At 41.6% G+C, this 15,955-nt stretch overlaps 1 protein-coding gene across 5 annotated transcripts in view; it reads right to left on the reverse strand.

The window, feature by feature from the left end:
- Window positions 1-15,955, reverse strand: part of FOCAD (focadhesin) — a 137,815-nt gene that overhangs the window by 103,527 nt on the left and 18,333 nt on the right. For all 5 annotated transcript variants that reach the window (XM_075739233.1, XM_075739232.1, XM_075739229.1 and 2 more), the window contains exons 6-8: window positions 15,355-15,459; window positions 2,431-2,532; window positions 801-1,005 (exon numbers count right to left, since the gene is read on the reverse strand). In XM_075739233.1, coding sequence (XP_075595348.1) covers window positions 801-1,005; window positions 2,431-2,532; window positions 15,355-15,459 — 412 coding nt within the window. The remainder of the gene's footprint in view (window positions 1-800; window positions 1,006-2,430; window positions 2,533-15,354; window positions 15,460-15,955) is intronic.

Consider the following 15,955-nt stretch of genomic DNA (forward strand, 5'->3'; position numbering starts at 1 on the left):
CAGTGCCATTTTTATGGCTAAATGTCACCAAGTCAGAGACTTGGTTATTCATTCAGGACACAATGTTGTACTGAAGTTCAGGTAGAATAAAGACAAAATGTCCCTGTGACTAGAAAAAAAAATAAACCAGCATATACCTGTCATCACAAAAAGTAGACCCGAACCAAGTTAAATGTGTATAATACAAGTTATTATACAAGCAGAGCTACTAACTTTAACCAACACCCTAGACCCCTAACCAAAAACGACTGAAAGATTAAATCCCTAGCTCCTAGCAAGTACTACTGTGCAACTCAAAAATATATCAAAAAACTTCAGCATATTCCAGAAGGATTAAGTTTTGTCTTCATATTCACTAATCCCTCCATCACAAAAGAAAGGAATATCTAGGAGTACTTAAATCATGTGTCTCATATAGTTTGTTTCATTTTAATGTTGTCCATGTTAAGTTAAAAATTGCATGTTTTTGACAAGTATCTTCCAATTTAACAACATTCTGTCTGTCATGGGTATCTCTACAAGTTTCCCATATGATTACTGAGGCAACTAGTGGCAAATAGCTACGGTAAATGTGTGTTTCAATTTACATCTCACCAGGTGTATCAGACTTGAACAATTAGAAAGTTTTACCTTCTACCAGAAAGAGCCAGTTTGTTAGATTTCCATACTACCAGCACATCAGGTCTATAGGTAATGGAAGAGAATGCTATATTTGTACACTTGAAAGGCAACAATAACAACGCTATCATTGCTTTGATAGCATTTATTTTTTAAAAGGTGGGGTCAGGCAACAACTGTACCTGAAGGTGTGGAATGAAATCACATAGAAGTTGAAGAATCTGGCATTCCAGCATGGAGGGTGCTTCTTTGTGCTTTAGACCATGAGGCTGAAGTAAGATCTTCAGTAAACCCATTCGCAGTTCAGCATATTCCCTTAACTGAGATGGTTCGCAATACAGGTATCTTAGAAATGGTGCCATTATGCCAACACATGAACTCTGTGCCCTGCAGTTCAAGAAGTAAGTTTGTCAAGATTGTTTTCTACTGAAAACTTAACAATTGTCAAGGAAAACCCAAGCAATGCGACATTCCCTACAACAATTTACAGGATGCAATTAACAGAAAGGTGTTATTGAAGGTATTACTAAATCTCACAAAACCCCTTTGACTTATTAGCACAAAGTACTGTGATGTATGTAGCAACCATACAATGAAGTGCAACTGTGAAAAGACTCAGTATTTAAGCATGAATACTACTCAATATATACTTGCTGATTATGACACTCAATTTTATTCTTTTCTTTTTCCTCATCCATTACAAGTAAGTGACTTACCTTGCTGAATGTCATGAGAGACTAGTTTGCCATTCTGAAGTAGCATTTGCACAAGACTATTCAGAAATATCTTTTTAAAACACAAAAACCCTAAATTCAATTAGAAAGAGCCATCCATTCCTTGTGAGTTTTTGTCCAACAGACTTAAACAATTATATAAAAGAGGAACTGCTTTAACCAAGATGGATTCCCAGGAAAAAATTAATACAGAACAATTATTTTGGCTTGACTATGTTAGGAATAACAGCTGCTCTTGACCTTACTAAAACAATTGAATAAAGCTAATGATCAATACATTAACAAATATACAGGGAATCAAAATTAAAAGTCAGTTTTAAACAAGACTCAGCCCTGATGCACAGCTTTACAAAGAACTCAGTGATACATCTACATCAACACATGTGGTGCTTGTTGACATTGCACTCAGGGACATGGGTTAGTGGTGGACCTGGCAGTGTTAACAGTTGGACTCCATGCTCTTAAGGGTCTTCTTCAACCTCAGTGATTCTATGATTCTATATTCTTAGTCTAGAACTTTATTTCACAGAAACCTTTGCACAAAAAGCAGCAAAGGAAATTTAAGATATTTTCCTTTTCAGCAAGAACAACTCCTGTTTTAATTCAAAACAAGCCACCAGCAAAAATCCACAGTTCATTCCATCATTCAGACATCTGACAGGACTCTTCATGAGTCCCAGGTTTAGCAGCTGAGTGAACAAGTCTGTAAACAGTATTTTAAAAATACTCTGATCAATTAAATTGAACAAAACACATTCTTGCTTGAGAGTCTTACTGTTGATAATATAATAATTCCAAAGGTGCTATCAATTTTGCACCAATTTTTCCACATCCATAAAAATTATATCAACATAAAAGAGTTAAGAAAAAACTATTAAAAAATCAATTTTGATGTATTATTCTAGTATTTTATTAATATTCTACTTTTAACCTTTAAATGGTATCATTAAATTTTATAATTATCTTCTGAAAAAAGACAGAATTCTTACTGCTCACTAAAGCTGCCCTCAAGAAAAAAGTTGTACTGATAGGATTCAGTTATCCACATCTGCTATTTTTTAATTATTCATTCATTTACCTCTCTGGACATTGATGGAAAAATACTGTTATCTGCTGCAGTAGAACTGGCCAGCAATCAGGTCTGTTTTCAAGGACACTGATTAATGGATGAGGAGTGTTCCTGAAACACAAAGAAAATACATTTCAATCTATAATGCAGAAAGCAAGTGTGCAAAATCACTATTTTCAACTGTAGAAACAGCCAATTTAACACCCTGGTATCACCAACTCCCTTTACCAGCTTTGCCAAGGCTGCTACAATGTCAAAAGAGCACATTTTTGAGGAACTTCAGGAAACAAGATGAAAACAAAATCTAAGAAAGGAAAAACAAATATGAGAATCTGAACATTAAACTTCCTGGAGAGGTGGGAAATTGGAAAGAACTGGTGATGTGAAGGTAGGTTCATCACTACCTCCATCACCTCCTCCTGGCGTTTACCCACTGTCTCCACTGTGACTGGTCCCCTTATTACCACCTGCCTAAGTGTCCTTACTTCCACCAGTTTCCTTTCCTGCTTCAGCCAACAACTAGCAGAGTAGAGTGGATTGTCCTCTAGAATACCAACAGCTTAACAGCAGAAACCAGATACTTCCCTGCTCTCAGAGCAGAAACAACTTTCCTAATAGCAAGAGAGAAAAGTTGGGAGAGAAGAGTCTTGCTGATTCCCACAGATCTGCTAGACACAGGTTGAGAAAGCAGGGCTATATGAACAAATGGAAAGGCAAAAAATGCACACACACCACACAGGGCTGGCAGCCACAGAGAGGGGCAGCATAAATCTAGGAACTGCAGATGCTGCAGCCCACCACCTTCCGTTTGGTTAACCATCCTTCCTGTTCACATGTCCAATAAATCTGTGCTGCACACCAGAGAGACTTTCAGTCAGTTTTACCTACACAGCACTAGATGATCTGAGACCCGCCAATCGAAGTGGTACATCTCAAGAGAGACTGCCTTAGTTTCAGACACTTACCATGCCTTTTAAATAAAATAATGAGAAAGAATTTTAAAAAAAAGTATATATATAGAAAGAGACAAGGACAACACACACACCCACAACACACACACACACTTTTCTAACATAACATTAAGGCTCCCTGCATATGTTTACAGGCCAACTGACTTTCACGCATCTGAGCTGTCTCGCTTATAAGACAGCAAATATGGAAGACTGCAGTGAAGAAACTGTTAATTTTCTTGATATACTGTTAATTTTACTACAGCGAGTGACATAGTCAAATAAGCCTTCTAGAAAGGATTTATAATGGTATTTGGTTTGTTTGTTATTGTTGTTTTAAAAACCTGTGGAGAGCAGAAAGCCCAAGATCTGAAGCAGTCCGATTACAGAAGACAACATTCATCAAGACATACTTGTATTCAATAGCATAGCGCTACGACACAGGCTTCAACTTGAGCCGCACCGAACAAACCCAACTCTAGGTGAAGGGAATGAGATCTGCAAGAATCCTATAAAAGAAATTTAAAATATGTATCCATTTTTTTCCATTACATAGCAAATCTGAATTGCATATGGTGACATATTATGACTTTCCTTCAGCAAGCTAAAGAGGTAATACTTAGCTGCTCTAAAAAGGAATGTTTAGAGTGTGGTATGCCTAGTAAGATACTATTTCTGAAAACGATATCATCTAGCAAACACATCGTTATGCTAAAAGAGGTGCTCCTTATTATGGCATTTTTACATTCTCAGTGTTAACATTGTTTGAACTGATAGAATCATAGAATGGTCTGGGTTGGAAGGGACCTCAAAGATCATCTAGTTCCAACCCCCCCAGCTGTGGGCAGGGACACCCTCCACTAGACCACGTTGCCCAAAGCCCCATCCAACCTGGCCTTGAACACTTCCAGGGATGGGGCATCCACAACCTCTCTGGGCAACCTGTTCCAGTGCCTCACCACTCTAACAGTAAAGAATTTCTTTCTAACATCTACTCTAAATTGACCCTCCTTCAGCTTAAACTCATTACCCCTGGTCCTGTCACTACACTCCCTGATAAACAGTCCCTCACCATCTTTCCTGTAGGCCCCCTTCAGATACTGGTAAGCCGCAATTAGATCTCCCTGGACCCTTCTCTTCTCCAGGCTGAACAATCCCAACTCTCTCAGCCTGTCCTCATAGGAGAGGCGCTCCACTCTCCAGTCAGCTTCGTGGCCCTCCTCTGGACTCGAGGGCACAACTGTTGCACAATTCTGGGCAACTGACTAGTTTTGAGGATAATCACAGAGTTATAAACATCACCATTAGCTGAATGAAAGGCCCAACTAGTTATGAAAGCTGGTGACAGTTTCTTGTTTTCTTTGCAGCATGGTCAGAATAGAGCTAACAACCAAGGAAACTGCAAGTATCTACTTCAATAGAAGACAACACTCAAATACAGTATGACCCACTGAACTCTGCAGCTGTGTAGCTCAGGTAACAGCACATAACTGCAGTGTTCGTACATGCTACAAAACAATCTTAATAAGAATTCTGAGATACCTGAAGAGAAAATAAGTTTTGGTCAACTGCTTCTCTTCAAAAGCTTCAAACTACATTGGATCTTAAGGTGGGAGTATGCAAGAAATTTGCTCTGACTGACAAAGCACTTCTTGCCATGGAAGGATATTCAAAAAGAAGTGTTGCCTTTACACATGAAGAAAACGTTTTTATTTATTGAGAGTTAACTGCAGTTCTCAGAACATCAGCCTACAGGTAGTTGTTCTAAATCAAGAGAATATTTAGAATATAACTTGTCAGCAAGAAGGTTAATCAGATTCAGGTAACTTCTGTTTAAATATGAGAACAACTGTGCCTTTAAGAAAACAGCAGAAATCCACAGCAGTGCAATAAAGTCAGATAAAAAAACTGTTGGCTAAGTAAACATTCTTAATAAAGTGTCCTAAATAGTGGAAATAATTATAAAATCAATAATAAAGCTGAAAAACTACAAATAATGTCTGAGCAAAAAAATCAAGAAAAATCACCACCCATATGGGCTAATGGAACTGACAGCAATTACAAGGCTATTGTACTCAAAGACAGAAGGAAATTTAGCAATGGAACCTGACATCTTATGTCTGGCACCTCTTTAATGAAGCTTAAAAGAGAGAAAATTTAACATATTGTATTTAAATCTTCATAAAAAATAATTTGTGGCTTTCAGCTTACTCTGCTAAAAAGATGCAAGTTAAATTTGGATGTGATCTTGTGCTAAGATAATAAATTCACACCCAGAAAGAATAATTACAAATAAAGCAGCTGGAGAAGCAATTCAGGAGCAGATATATAACTTTCTTTCTGGATAAACTGAATAGCTTTTAAGATAGTGCTGTGTTAGCATTTAGAAAAATCACATGAACTAAAAGCAAAAATGTAACGAACTGCACTTCCAAACCCCTCAGCAGCATGAAAGTGTCCACAGTTTTGGACACTTACTGATCCATATTCTAACAAATAGAACATTAGATGAGATTCTATTTGGAATTGCCAAAAATCACTCTAGAAAGCAGGTCAAATACCATTGCCTAATGGGTATGGGGGGGAAGGCGCAGTGGGGCACAGGCAGCAGTAGATTTCAGTCCAAGCACTGAAGTCTTTTGCAGGCTATGACTAGGTTAATTCCAGAGTTACACGTGCCATTTTAGTTCAGTGTTGCATTCAGCATAGAGAAAATATACGTCAGCTCTCTGCGCAACATGCTGCTGTGCTCACAGTGAAAGATTTTTGCTTATATCCAGTCAGAAACTCCTAGTTTTAAACTTACGGTCACCGCCCATTGTTCTTCCACCAAGAACTAGCCTTGCAGTCTTGACAACCTTTCTTCTTCTTCTACGAAAGGTCTTGGAAGTCTGAGAAGGTCCCTGCTGACTGGAAGCTAGCCAACGTTGTTCTAATTTACCAGAAGGGCGTGAGGGAAGACCCAGGGAACTACAGACCTATTAGACTAACCTCATTGCCCAGGAAAAATTACGGAGAAGATAATACTGGGTGCTGTTGAAAGGCATTTAAAGGACAATGCAATCATCAGGCACAGTCAACATGGGTTTACAAAGGGAAAATCCTGTCTTCACCAATCTGATAACACTTTCACGACAAGATCACCCGCCTAGTGGGTGAAGGGAAGGTGGTGGATGCAGCTTTTCTGGATGTTAGTACGCCTTTGGATGCTGTCCCTCACAGCATCCTTCTGGACCAGTTGTCCAGCTGTGAGATTGAGCAGGTGCACAGTGTGCTGGGTGAAGAACTGGCTGAAGGGCAGAGCTCAAAGAGTTGTAGTGGATGGGCTACCTCTGGCTGGCAGCCACCACCACCAGCAGTGTTCCTCAGGGCTCAGTTCTGGGGCCAGTTCTGTTCAACATTTTTATCAATGATCTGGATGCAGGAGTTGAATGCACCATTAGCAGCATTGCTGATCATACCAAACTGGGAGGTGCTGTTGACTCTTTGGAGAAACAAGAGGCCTTGCAGAGGGATCTAGATAGACTGCAGCATTGGGCAGACATCAATGGCATTAAATTTAACAAGCACAAACGCTAGGTTCTGCACCTAGGATGGAGTAATGCCAGTCACAAGTCTAAATTGGGAGAGGAGTGGCTGGAGAGCAGCCCTGCAGGAAGGGGTCTGGGGGTGCTGCTCAGCATTGAGCACAATAGGAGTCAGCAGTATGCCCCGGCAGCCAAGAGGGCAAACCCCATCCTGGGGTGCATCAAACACAGCATAACCAGCCGGTCACAAGAGGGGATTATCCCACTGTATTCAGCGTTGGTGTGGCTTTACTTTGAGTACTGTGTGCAGTTCTGAGCCCCACAGTTTAAGATGTGAAGGCCCTTGAATGCGTCCAGAGGAGGGCAACAAAGCTGGTGGAAGGGCCAGAAGGTGCGTCCTGTGAGGAACGTCTCAGGACTCTGGGTTTGTCTAGTTTGGAGAAAAGAAGGGTGAGGGGCGCCCTCATTGCTCTCTGCAGCTTCCTCAGGAGGGCAAGTGGAAAGGGAGGTGCTGAGCTCTTCTCCCTGGGATCCAGCAACAGGATGTACGGGAATAGCTCAAAGCTGCATTAGAGGAGGATCAGACCGGATGTTAGGAACCATTTCTTTGCTGAGAGGGTGGTCAAACCATGGAACAGGCTTCCTGGAGAGGTGGTTGATGCCCCATGACTGTCAGTGTTTATGTGGCATTTGGACAATGCTCTCAGGGGTAGACCTGGTCATCCCTGAATTTGTCAGGCAGTTGGACTGGATGAAGAGCAGATGAAGTCCTCTATACGCAGATAGGAGCAGCCTCACACTCACAAGCCCTGGTCCTTATGGGGGACTTCAACCACCCTGACATCTGCTGGAGGGACAACGCAGCAGAGCACAAGCAATCCAGGAAGTTCCTGGAATGTGTCGATGACAACTTTCTCCTCCAAGCGACAGAGGAGCCCACAAGGAGAGGTGCCATGCTGGACCTTATTCTCACCAATAAGGAGGGCCTGGTAGGGGACATCAAGCTCAAGGGCAGCCTTGGCTGCAGTGACCACGAAATGGTGGAATTCAGGATCCTCAGGGCAGCGAGGAGGGCACACAGCAAGCTCACTACCTTGGAGTTCAGGAGAGCAGACTTTGGCCTCTTCAGGAACCTGCTTGGTAGAATAACACAGGACAAAGCCCTGGAAGGAAGAGGGGCCCAAGACAGCTGGCTAATATTCAAGCATCACCTCCTCCAAGCTCAGGAGCGGTGCATCCCAACAAAGAGGAAGTCAAGCAAAAACACCAAGAGGCCCCCATGCATGAACAAGGAGCTCCTGGGCAAAGTCAAACAAAAAAAGGAAGCCTACAGGGTGTGGAAGCAAGGGCAGATAGCCTAGGAAGAATACAGAGAAACTGTCCGAGCAGCCAGGGAGCAGGTTAGGAAAGCCAAAGCCCTGACAGCAATTAGTCTGGCCAGGGATGTCAAGGACAACAAGAAAAGCTTCTATAGGTATGTTAGTGATAAAAGGAGGGCGAGGGAAAATGTGGGTCCCCTCTGGAATGAAACGGGTGACCTGGTTACCCAGGATATGGAGAAGGCTGAGGTACTCAATGACTTCTTTGCCTCAGTCTTCACTGGCAAATGCTTGAGCCACACTGCCCAGGACACAGAAGGCAGGGACTGGGAGAATGCAGAACTGCCCACTGCAGGAGAAGATCAGGTTCAAGAATATCTATGGAACCTGAAGGTGCACAAGTCCATGGGACCTGATGAGTTGCATCTGTGGGTCTTGAGGGAACTGGCGGATGAAGTGGCCAGGCCACTTTACTCTCCATCACATTTGAGAAATCCTTGCAGTTTGGCAAAGTTCCCACCGACTGGAAGAGGGGAAACATAACCCCCATTTTTATGAAGGGAAAAAAGGAAGACCCAGGGAACTTCAGGCTGGTCAGTCTCACCTCCGTGCCTGGCAAGATCATGGAGCAGACCCTCCTGGAGACTATGCTGAGGCACATGGAAAACAACGAGGTGATTGATGACAGCCAATACGGCTTCACTAAGGGCAAATTGTGCCTGACAAACTTGGTGGCCTTCTATGATGGGGTTACAGTGTTGGCGGACAAGGGAAGGGCAACTGACATCATCTACCTGGACTTGTGCAAGGCATCTGCACTGTCCCGCATGACATCCTTGTCTCTAAGTTGGAGAGACACGGATTCGATGGATGGACCATTTGGTGGATAAGGAATTGGCTGGATGGTCACACTCAAAGAGTTGTGGTCAATGGCTCAATGTCCAAGTGGAGAATGGTGACGAGTGGCATTCCTCGGGGCTGGTACTGGGATCAGCACTGTTCAACATCTTTGTCAGCAACATGGACAATGGGATCAAGTGCACCCTCAGCAAGTACGCCAACGACACCAAGCTGTGTGGTGTGGTTGACATCCTGAAGGGAAGGGATGCCATCCAGAAGGACCTTAACAGGCTGGAGAGGTGGGCCCGTGCCAACCGCATGAAGTTCAACAAGGCCAAGTGCAATGTCCTGCACGTGGGTCAGCGCAATCCCAAGCACGACTATAGGCTGGACAGAGAATGGATTGAAAGCAGCCCTGAGGAGAAGGACTTGGGGGTATTGATTGATGAGAAGCTCAACATGAGCCGGCAGTGTGCGCTTGCAGCCCAGAAAACCAACCATGTCCTGGGCTGCACCAAAAGCTGCATGACCAGCAGGTTGAGGCAGGTGATCCTGCCCCTCTACTCCGCTCTTGTGAGACCCCACCTGGAGCACTGCATCCAGCTCTGGGGGCCCCAGTACAGGAGAGACATGGAGCTGTTGGAGCGAGCCCAGAGGAGGGCCACGAAGCTGATCAGAGGGCTGGAGCACCTCTCTTATGAGGACAGGCTGAGAGAGTTGGGGTTGTTCAGCCTGGAGAAAAGAAGGCTCCAGGGAGACCTTATAGCAGCCTTCCAGTACCTGAAGGGGCCTACAGGAAAGATGGTGAGGGGCTGTTTACAGGGCCATGTAGTGACAGGACCAGGGGTAATGAGTTTAAGCTGAAGGAGGGTCAATTTAGATTGGATGTTAGGAAGAAATTCTTCACTGTGAGGGTGGTGAGGCACTGGAACAGGTTGCCCAGAGAGGTTGTGGAGGCCCCATCCCTGGAAGTGTTCAAGACCAGGTTGGATGAGGCTTTGGGCACCATGGTGTAGTGGAGGGTGTCCCTGCCCACAGCTGGGGGGTTGGAACTAGATGATCTTTAAGGTCCCTTCCAAACCAAACCATTCCATGATTCTATGATTGTTGTAGGTCTCTTCCAAGTGAAATATTCTATTTATATATTCTTAAGTCCTTGGGAAGGCTGCTGTTAGGTCCCCTCCAAGTGGTCTCTTCTCCAGGCTAAACATGCCTAATTCCCTCAGCAAACAGCACGTGCTCTAGCCCTACAACCATCCTAGGGGCTGTCCACTAAACTTGCTCCAGTTTATCACTTTTCTTGTACTGGGGGGCCCAAAACTGGACACAGTACTCCAGATCTGTCTGGTAAGCCCCAAGGAAAAAGCATAATCATATCCCTCAATCTACAGGCTATGCTCCTATTCTGGTGCCCATCTTTCAAGTCAGTTATTAGAAGTCTGGAGAAGTTTAATTATTCTCATGGCTGTCTCATGAAGGCCTGGAAAAACACATCTCAGTGTAAGCACAAGTTAATAAGGATTAGATTAAGGGACAGTGTCATTGCAGCCTAAGTACCTTCACTGAGAACCGAAATTTCACACAGCAGGAAACCTCAAGCTAGCATACCAGAATCAGAGATTGGTAATTGAAACTGGTAAATTCAGACTAAAGAAGAATCAGTCATTGGAACAATTCATCAACCTCAGAAGATAGATTTTTTTTTTTAATTTTATTTTTTTTTTACATTGGGTTCTCCCTCTGCTCCTCAAACAATTCTTCTTCCAAAGAACTGTGTTTCTGTTCAGGCAAATAAATAATTTGAAGACACAGGGACCTTCAGAAATCTGGCTGCTGTGGCTGATGTGATGGGACTCCTTGAAGCATGTTCAGAAAAACATGCCAGGTCTGGCCTTCGTATTTTGAGCTAGAAACCTGGCACTTGCCACATTCATTTCTCTAAAATTTGTTAACGTACATACACGGTCTTCATATGTCTGCTTTCCTTGATTCTGTGAACATTTTACTAAAGTTACAGAGTATTTTACAATCTGTGCACAAAGACTAGAAAGGCTAAGGTTATTGCCTCATTGCAACTTTCCAAGATGACAGCATGCAAGAGGCAAAAAACTTGTTGCCTGTTTAGCACTTGAGTCCTGCAAGATCATAGACAGAATTATTTATCAGGCAGCAAGCTAGAAATACCGTCCACATACCATGCCGGATCCTTGAAAGTGCATACCCCTTTACAGACATACAGAGTTATAGGAACTTGCTTACTTCAATACCTTTGTCATTTTTAAAGAATTAATTACCTTTCCTAATGAGAAGAATGTCTCCAGTCATCTAAGTGCTGGTAAGACACTGAAGTCAGAGGAACCTTCAGAAGTCAGCACATACGACACATCAAGTCTAAAATTAAAATGGCTTACTCTCCAGAAAAATAAAGCAAGCCTTTTATAATAGATTTTGTGAGTTCTGAATGTAACTGCAGTGAACTGGATGATGAAAGAAATTGGCTAAGATCCACAGTGAACAGTGATTAATTATGAAACACCAAAATGGGCAGCCCGAGAAAGTTCCATCTGATAATGCTATTAGCAGTAGGAAAAATGAGGTGTGTAGTGTTGACAATAAATTGCATCTAACTTAAGAATTGCTAGCACAGCACTGTAAACCACACATCTTTAAATGACATTACAGTGCTACTACCTTCAATTATTGCCAGTGGGTTCAGGATACAGCAAAATGCACAACCAGACACAGCAGCTATCCATCCGTAAATACATGTGTGTCTAGGGAAACAAAGATAAATCTTATGTGAGGGGCAACAATACAGAAAAAAAAATTTAGGTCATCTCAACCTTTTTGTTACATCTCTGAACAGAAGAGAGCTCCAATCTGATTTAGAGCACAAATTCAGTGATAGATTGCTTTTTTGTCTGCAGTCAATATAGTTTTCTGTGTATGCAGCTGTGACCCTGGCCCTTTCAGAAAGATTGAGTAGCACTGTACTCCATTGAATATACATTTTAAAGAATTTTTCTACCTGTTCTGAATTTAATTTCAGAAAGTTGGCAGCTCTCCAGAATTTTAAGATAATAAAACCAAAATATGGTAAATCATTAATAATAATGTAAAATACAAGTTCATTGAAAAAAAAAGTTAATAGCTTTCAGCAAAAATTTATAGCCAAAGTTTTTTACATGCATAGAATCATAGAATGGTTTGGGTTGGAAGGGACCTTAAAGATCATCTAGTTCCAACCCCCCTGCTGTGGGCAGGGACACCCTCCACATGTCACAACCCATCTGCACTGATGAGCGCTCCTCAAAACCCCCTCTTCCCTGCCCTCCCACTCAATTCAGCTTGAGCTTAGGTTACTGAATGGCTATATTAATATGCATAGAAAACAGAAAACTTTATGCCAGATGAGAGATAATAAATCCATTGGGAATGCTCAGTTCTGCTCCACCATGAGACCAACTTGCAGAGTACTTCTGTCTCTGCTACAGCTGGTCCTAACTTCCTAACAAAAAGTGGAGATTATCCCATATGTGAATTTAAACATCACACAACTTTTTTCACACATCCTTAAAGATCTCCAGCACATTTGTTTTGGTATTTATCCAACATAGGAATACTAGTTATTAAAAAAACCCAACAAACCATTGGTACTTGCACAGCTTATGGAAACAATTAGGTATCCCAAATTTAGTGATATATGAGGTGGTTTTCCACCAACTTACTAAGGCAAGAGGAACATTTCACACTTTCTGTAGGAACAGAGATAACCCCTTCTCTGTTTTCCAAGATTAATTTGCTTACAGAAAGTGGAGAATCCCAGCATTAAAACTACAGAGGCTTTCCCAGGTGAAACCATAAACTTATGTGGTAGGATGACCTTGGCTGGCCAACAGGTGGGAAGAAAATGAGATGAAAAACTCGTGGGTTGAGAAAAAGGCAGTTCAGTAAAGAAAAGCAAAGGCCATATGTGAAAGCAAAGGAAAACAAAAAGATTTGTTCTCTGCTTTCCATAAGCAGGCGATGTCCAGACACTTCCTGGGAAGCAGGACTTCAGCACATGTAGCAGCTGCCTCAGAAGACAAACGTCTTGATAATGAATGCTCCCTCCCCTGCTCCTTTCTCTTAGCGTTTATTGGTAAGCCTGATGCCATAGGATATAAAATATCCCTTTGATCAGTTTGGGTCCACTGTCCTCTCCCCCCTCAAAGTCTTGCCCAGCTCCACCTTACTGGCCTTGGAAGAGGTGGGAGCAGGCTGGAGAGACAGCACTGCTCAGTAGTAGCCAAAACATGGGTGTGTTATCAATACCCTTCTAGCTGCAAGTAGAAAGCACAGCACTATGATGGCTGTTATGGGGAAAGCTGACTCCATCCCAGACAGACCCAATACAACATAACCAGACAAAACCCCCAAAACTGCAACACATTATTTTCTCCCATTTCTTTTCAGGAACTGTTCATGATACTATATCATCACAAGAAGCAGTATTATAAAAGTACTTCTATTGTCCAGAATTAACATTGGTCTAAACCAAATTTATTTATTACTGGCTTTAAAATATCCCAAGAGAGATGACAATAGCAAACAACTTGAGAACATGCTGGTGCTTTTTGTTTCTTCATTGATGATTTCCATATGAAATACTTTTGCATAGCTGACAGCATAATATATGAACACTGTAATAGGAGGTTACTGTTGGTGAGTTATTGTATATATTCTTCCACTTCCTTCAGAAATCAAGTTTTAATGGCACTTAATAGAACTCAACTACAAAAAATATTACCTAACAAGTCACTGAATAAAGACAGGCCCTTCTGTACACTAGAAACCAAAAGTCAGATCTGAAAATCACAGGGCCTTGACCTACTAGATATTCAAAACTAAATCAAACAATCTGACATCTGTCTTCATTAAAGTTAATTGGAAGCAAAAGGAAAAACAAAAAAACATACTGGCTAAGTGTAAGTCTGCTGCTTATTTTCAGTTCTCTATTACTGTAAATTACTTTAAACCCTTCTGAATGATCAAATTTCACCCTCCTTGTGTGCTACCAGCAATTTTTCTTTTGGTAGGTGGGGGAAAAATAAGTAATAATCTGTCTTCACCTTACTGGGGAGACACTGTTTCTTTATTCCAGACACATCCTATTATCCTTTTTTTCACACGGAGCCTGGATTAAGCTCCTTTAACTAAGCCTCTTCTACCAGGAGACTTTAAGTTTATTTACTACTAAAGAGAAAGTTTCCAAAAGAGTTCCATCTTTCTACCCTGCATTACCTGCCTTTTCAATTAAAGCTGTTCTGTAAGGGTGCGGGTTTTGTAGAAAGACCTGATAGAGCTAGAAAAACAAAGTCACACAGGATTTCAGGAATGCAAGCGCATCCAACACTCCAAATCTGTTTCACTTTTCTTCACTATTTCATTTTGCTTAAGTAAAGACACGATTCCTGTCTTTCAAATAGTGCCTTTTATATCCTTAAAGCATTACAGCTACAGCCTGATACAATGATACCTCTTAACTGCATAAAAAGCAACTTGAAAAATGTTCATGACATCTACCAAACTGGGACCTTCTCCAGGAAAGACACAATAGCGGCTGACTGATTGTTTCTCAAGAGCTGGATTAAGTCGCTAGATGTCGCCTTAGGAAGGCTGCCATTGCATGACAAGCAGCTTTATATGAATACTCTGTATGCATCTTTAAATCATTTATGTTTACATGGCAACCACTTTAACAGTAAAAGTACTCAGGAACCTTACTTTGATAACAGGAATAAAGCAAGTGAGAAGGAAGTGGTCCACAGTCCTAAAAAGAAAACACTTATTAAAAGGACTATTAGCAATCATCCAGCTACTGCATTTGAACAAGTACCAGTATCTATTTGTTCTTTCTTGCATTCTGCCTGCATGTTTCCATCGCCCCTTTTGAGCTTATGGTGGCAATCTTACATACTATACTTATATACTACGTACCCTGTACTATACAACTTCTTAAAACTTTCGATCAAAAAAAAAATCACAGAATCAGAGAATCATTTAGGTTGGAAGGGACCTCCTCAGCTAGTGAAGGCTGCCCAGGATCACATGCAGTCAGGTTTTTATATCTCCAAGGATGGAGATGCCACAACCTCTCTGGGCAACCTGTGCCAGTGCTTGATTATCTGCATAGTTTAAAAAACAAAACAAAACAAAAAACAGACTGAAAGCCAGCATCAACACTTAATCTGTGCTTTTCTAGAAATCAGACAAAAAGTTATGACGGTATCTAAATAAAAATGATGTGGAACTAACCTGATTCCATACAGATTCCGAACAGCCTCATCTCCATCTTTTCCCAGTTCAATAGCTTGAATTTGCAGTAATTTCAAAATAGTTTTTACTAAGCCATGCACATTCCTGTTGACAAAAGGAAATGCATTACTGTCTCATACAGTTAGTTACAGTATTTGATTGTTCCACAAGAAGAGGAACCCAGGAACAAAACTGATACTCAGGAAGCCTTGAGTTCTGCTGAAGGACCTCCTCACAAGTGCCCACACAATTTTGGGCAAGTTGTACACCCATGTGTCTTTGTTTTCCTTTTCACATAATGAGCAAAACAGCAGAGAGAATAATTAATGCATCAATTAAAATTTTTGATAGTTTGCTTCTACCGTATCTTTCAAGTACATTTGCTGTCCCCAGCTTAATTGAAACTGGTGTTTTTAATATGTTAAAAATGGAAAATTAGCTCTTCTCTGAATGCAAGTATAGAGGTAAACATCCAGCATGGCACACAAACTTCAACCATGCCACTGTCTAGCAAAAGAAAGCAAGAGAAATCACATTGTCAGGAAAGACACTTGACACATCTATATTGTGCTGTCTTTTGATCTCAGGAGCCAAGGACTAC

Source organism: Balearica regulorum, chromosome Z (assembly GCF_011004875.1).
Source record: "Balearica regulorum gibbericeps isolate bBalReg1 chromosome Z, bBalReg1.pri, whole genome shotgun sequence".
NCBI lineage: Eukaryota > Metazoa > Chordata > Aves > Gruiformes > Gruidae > Balearica > Balearica regulorum.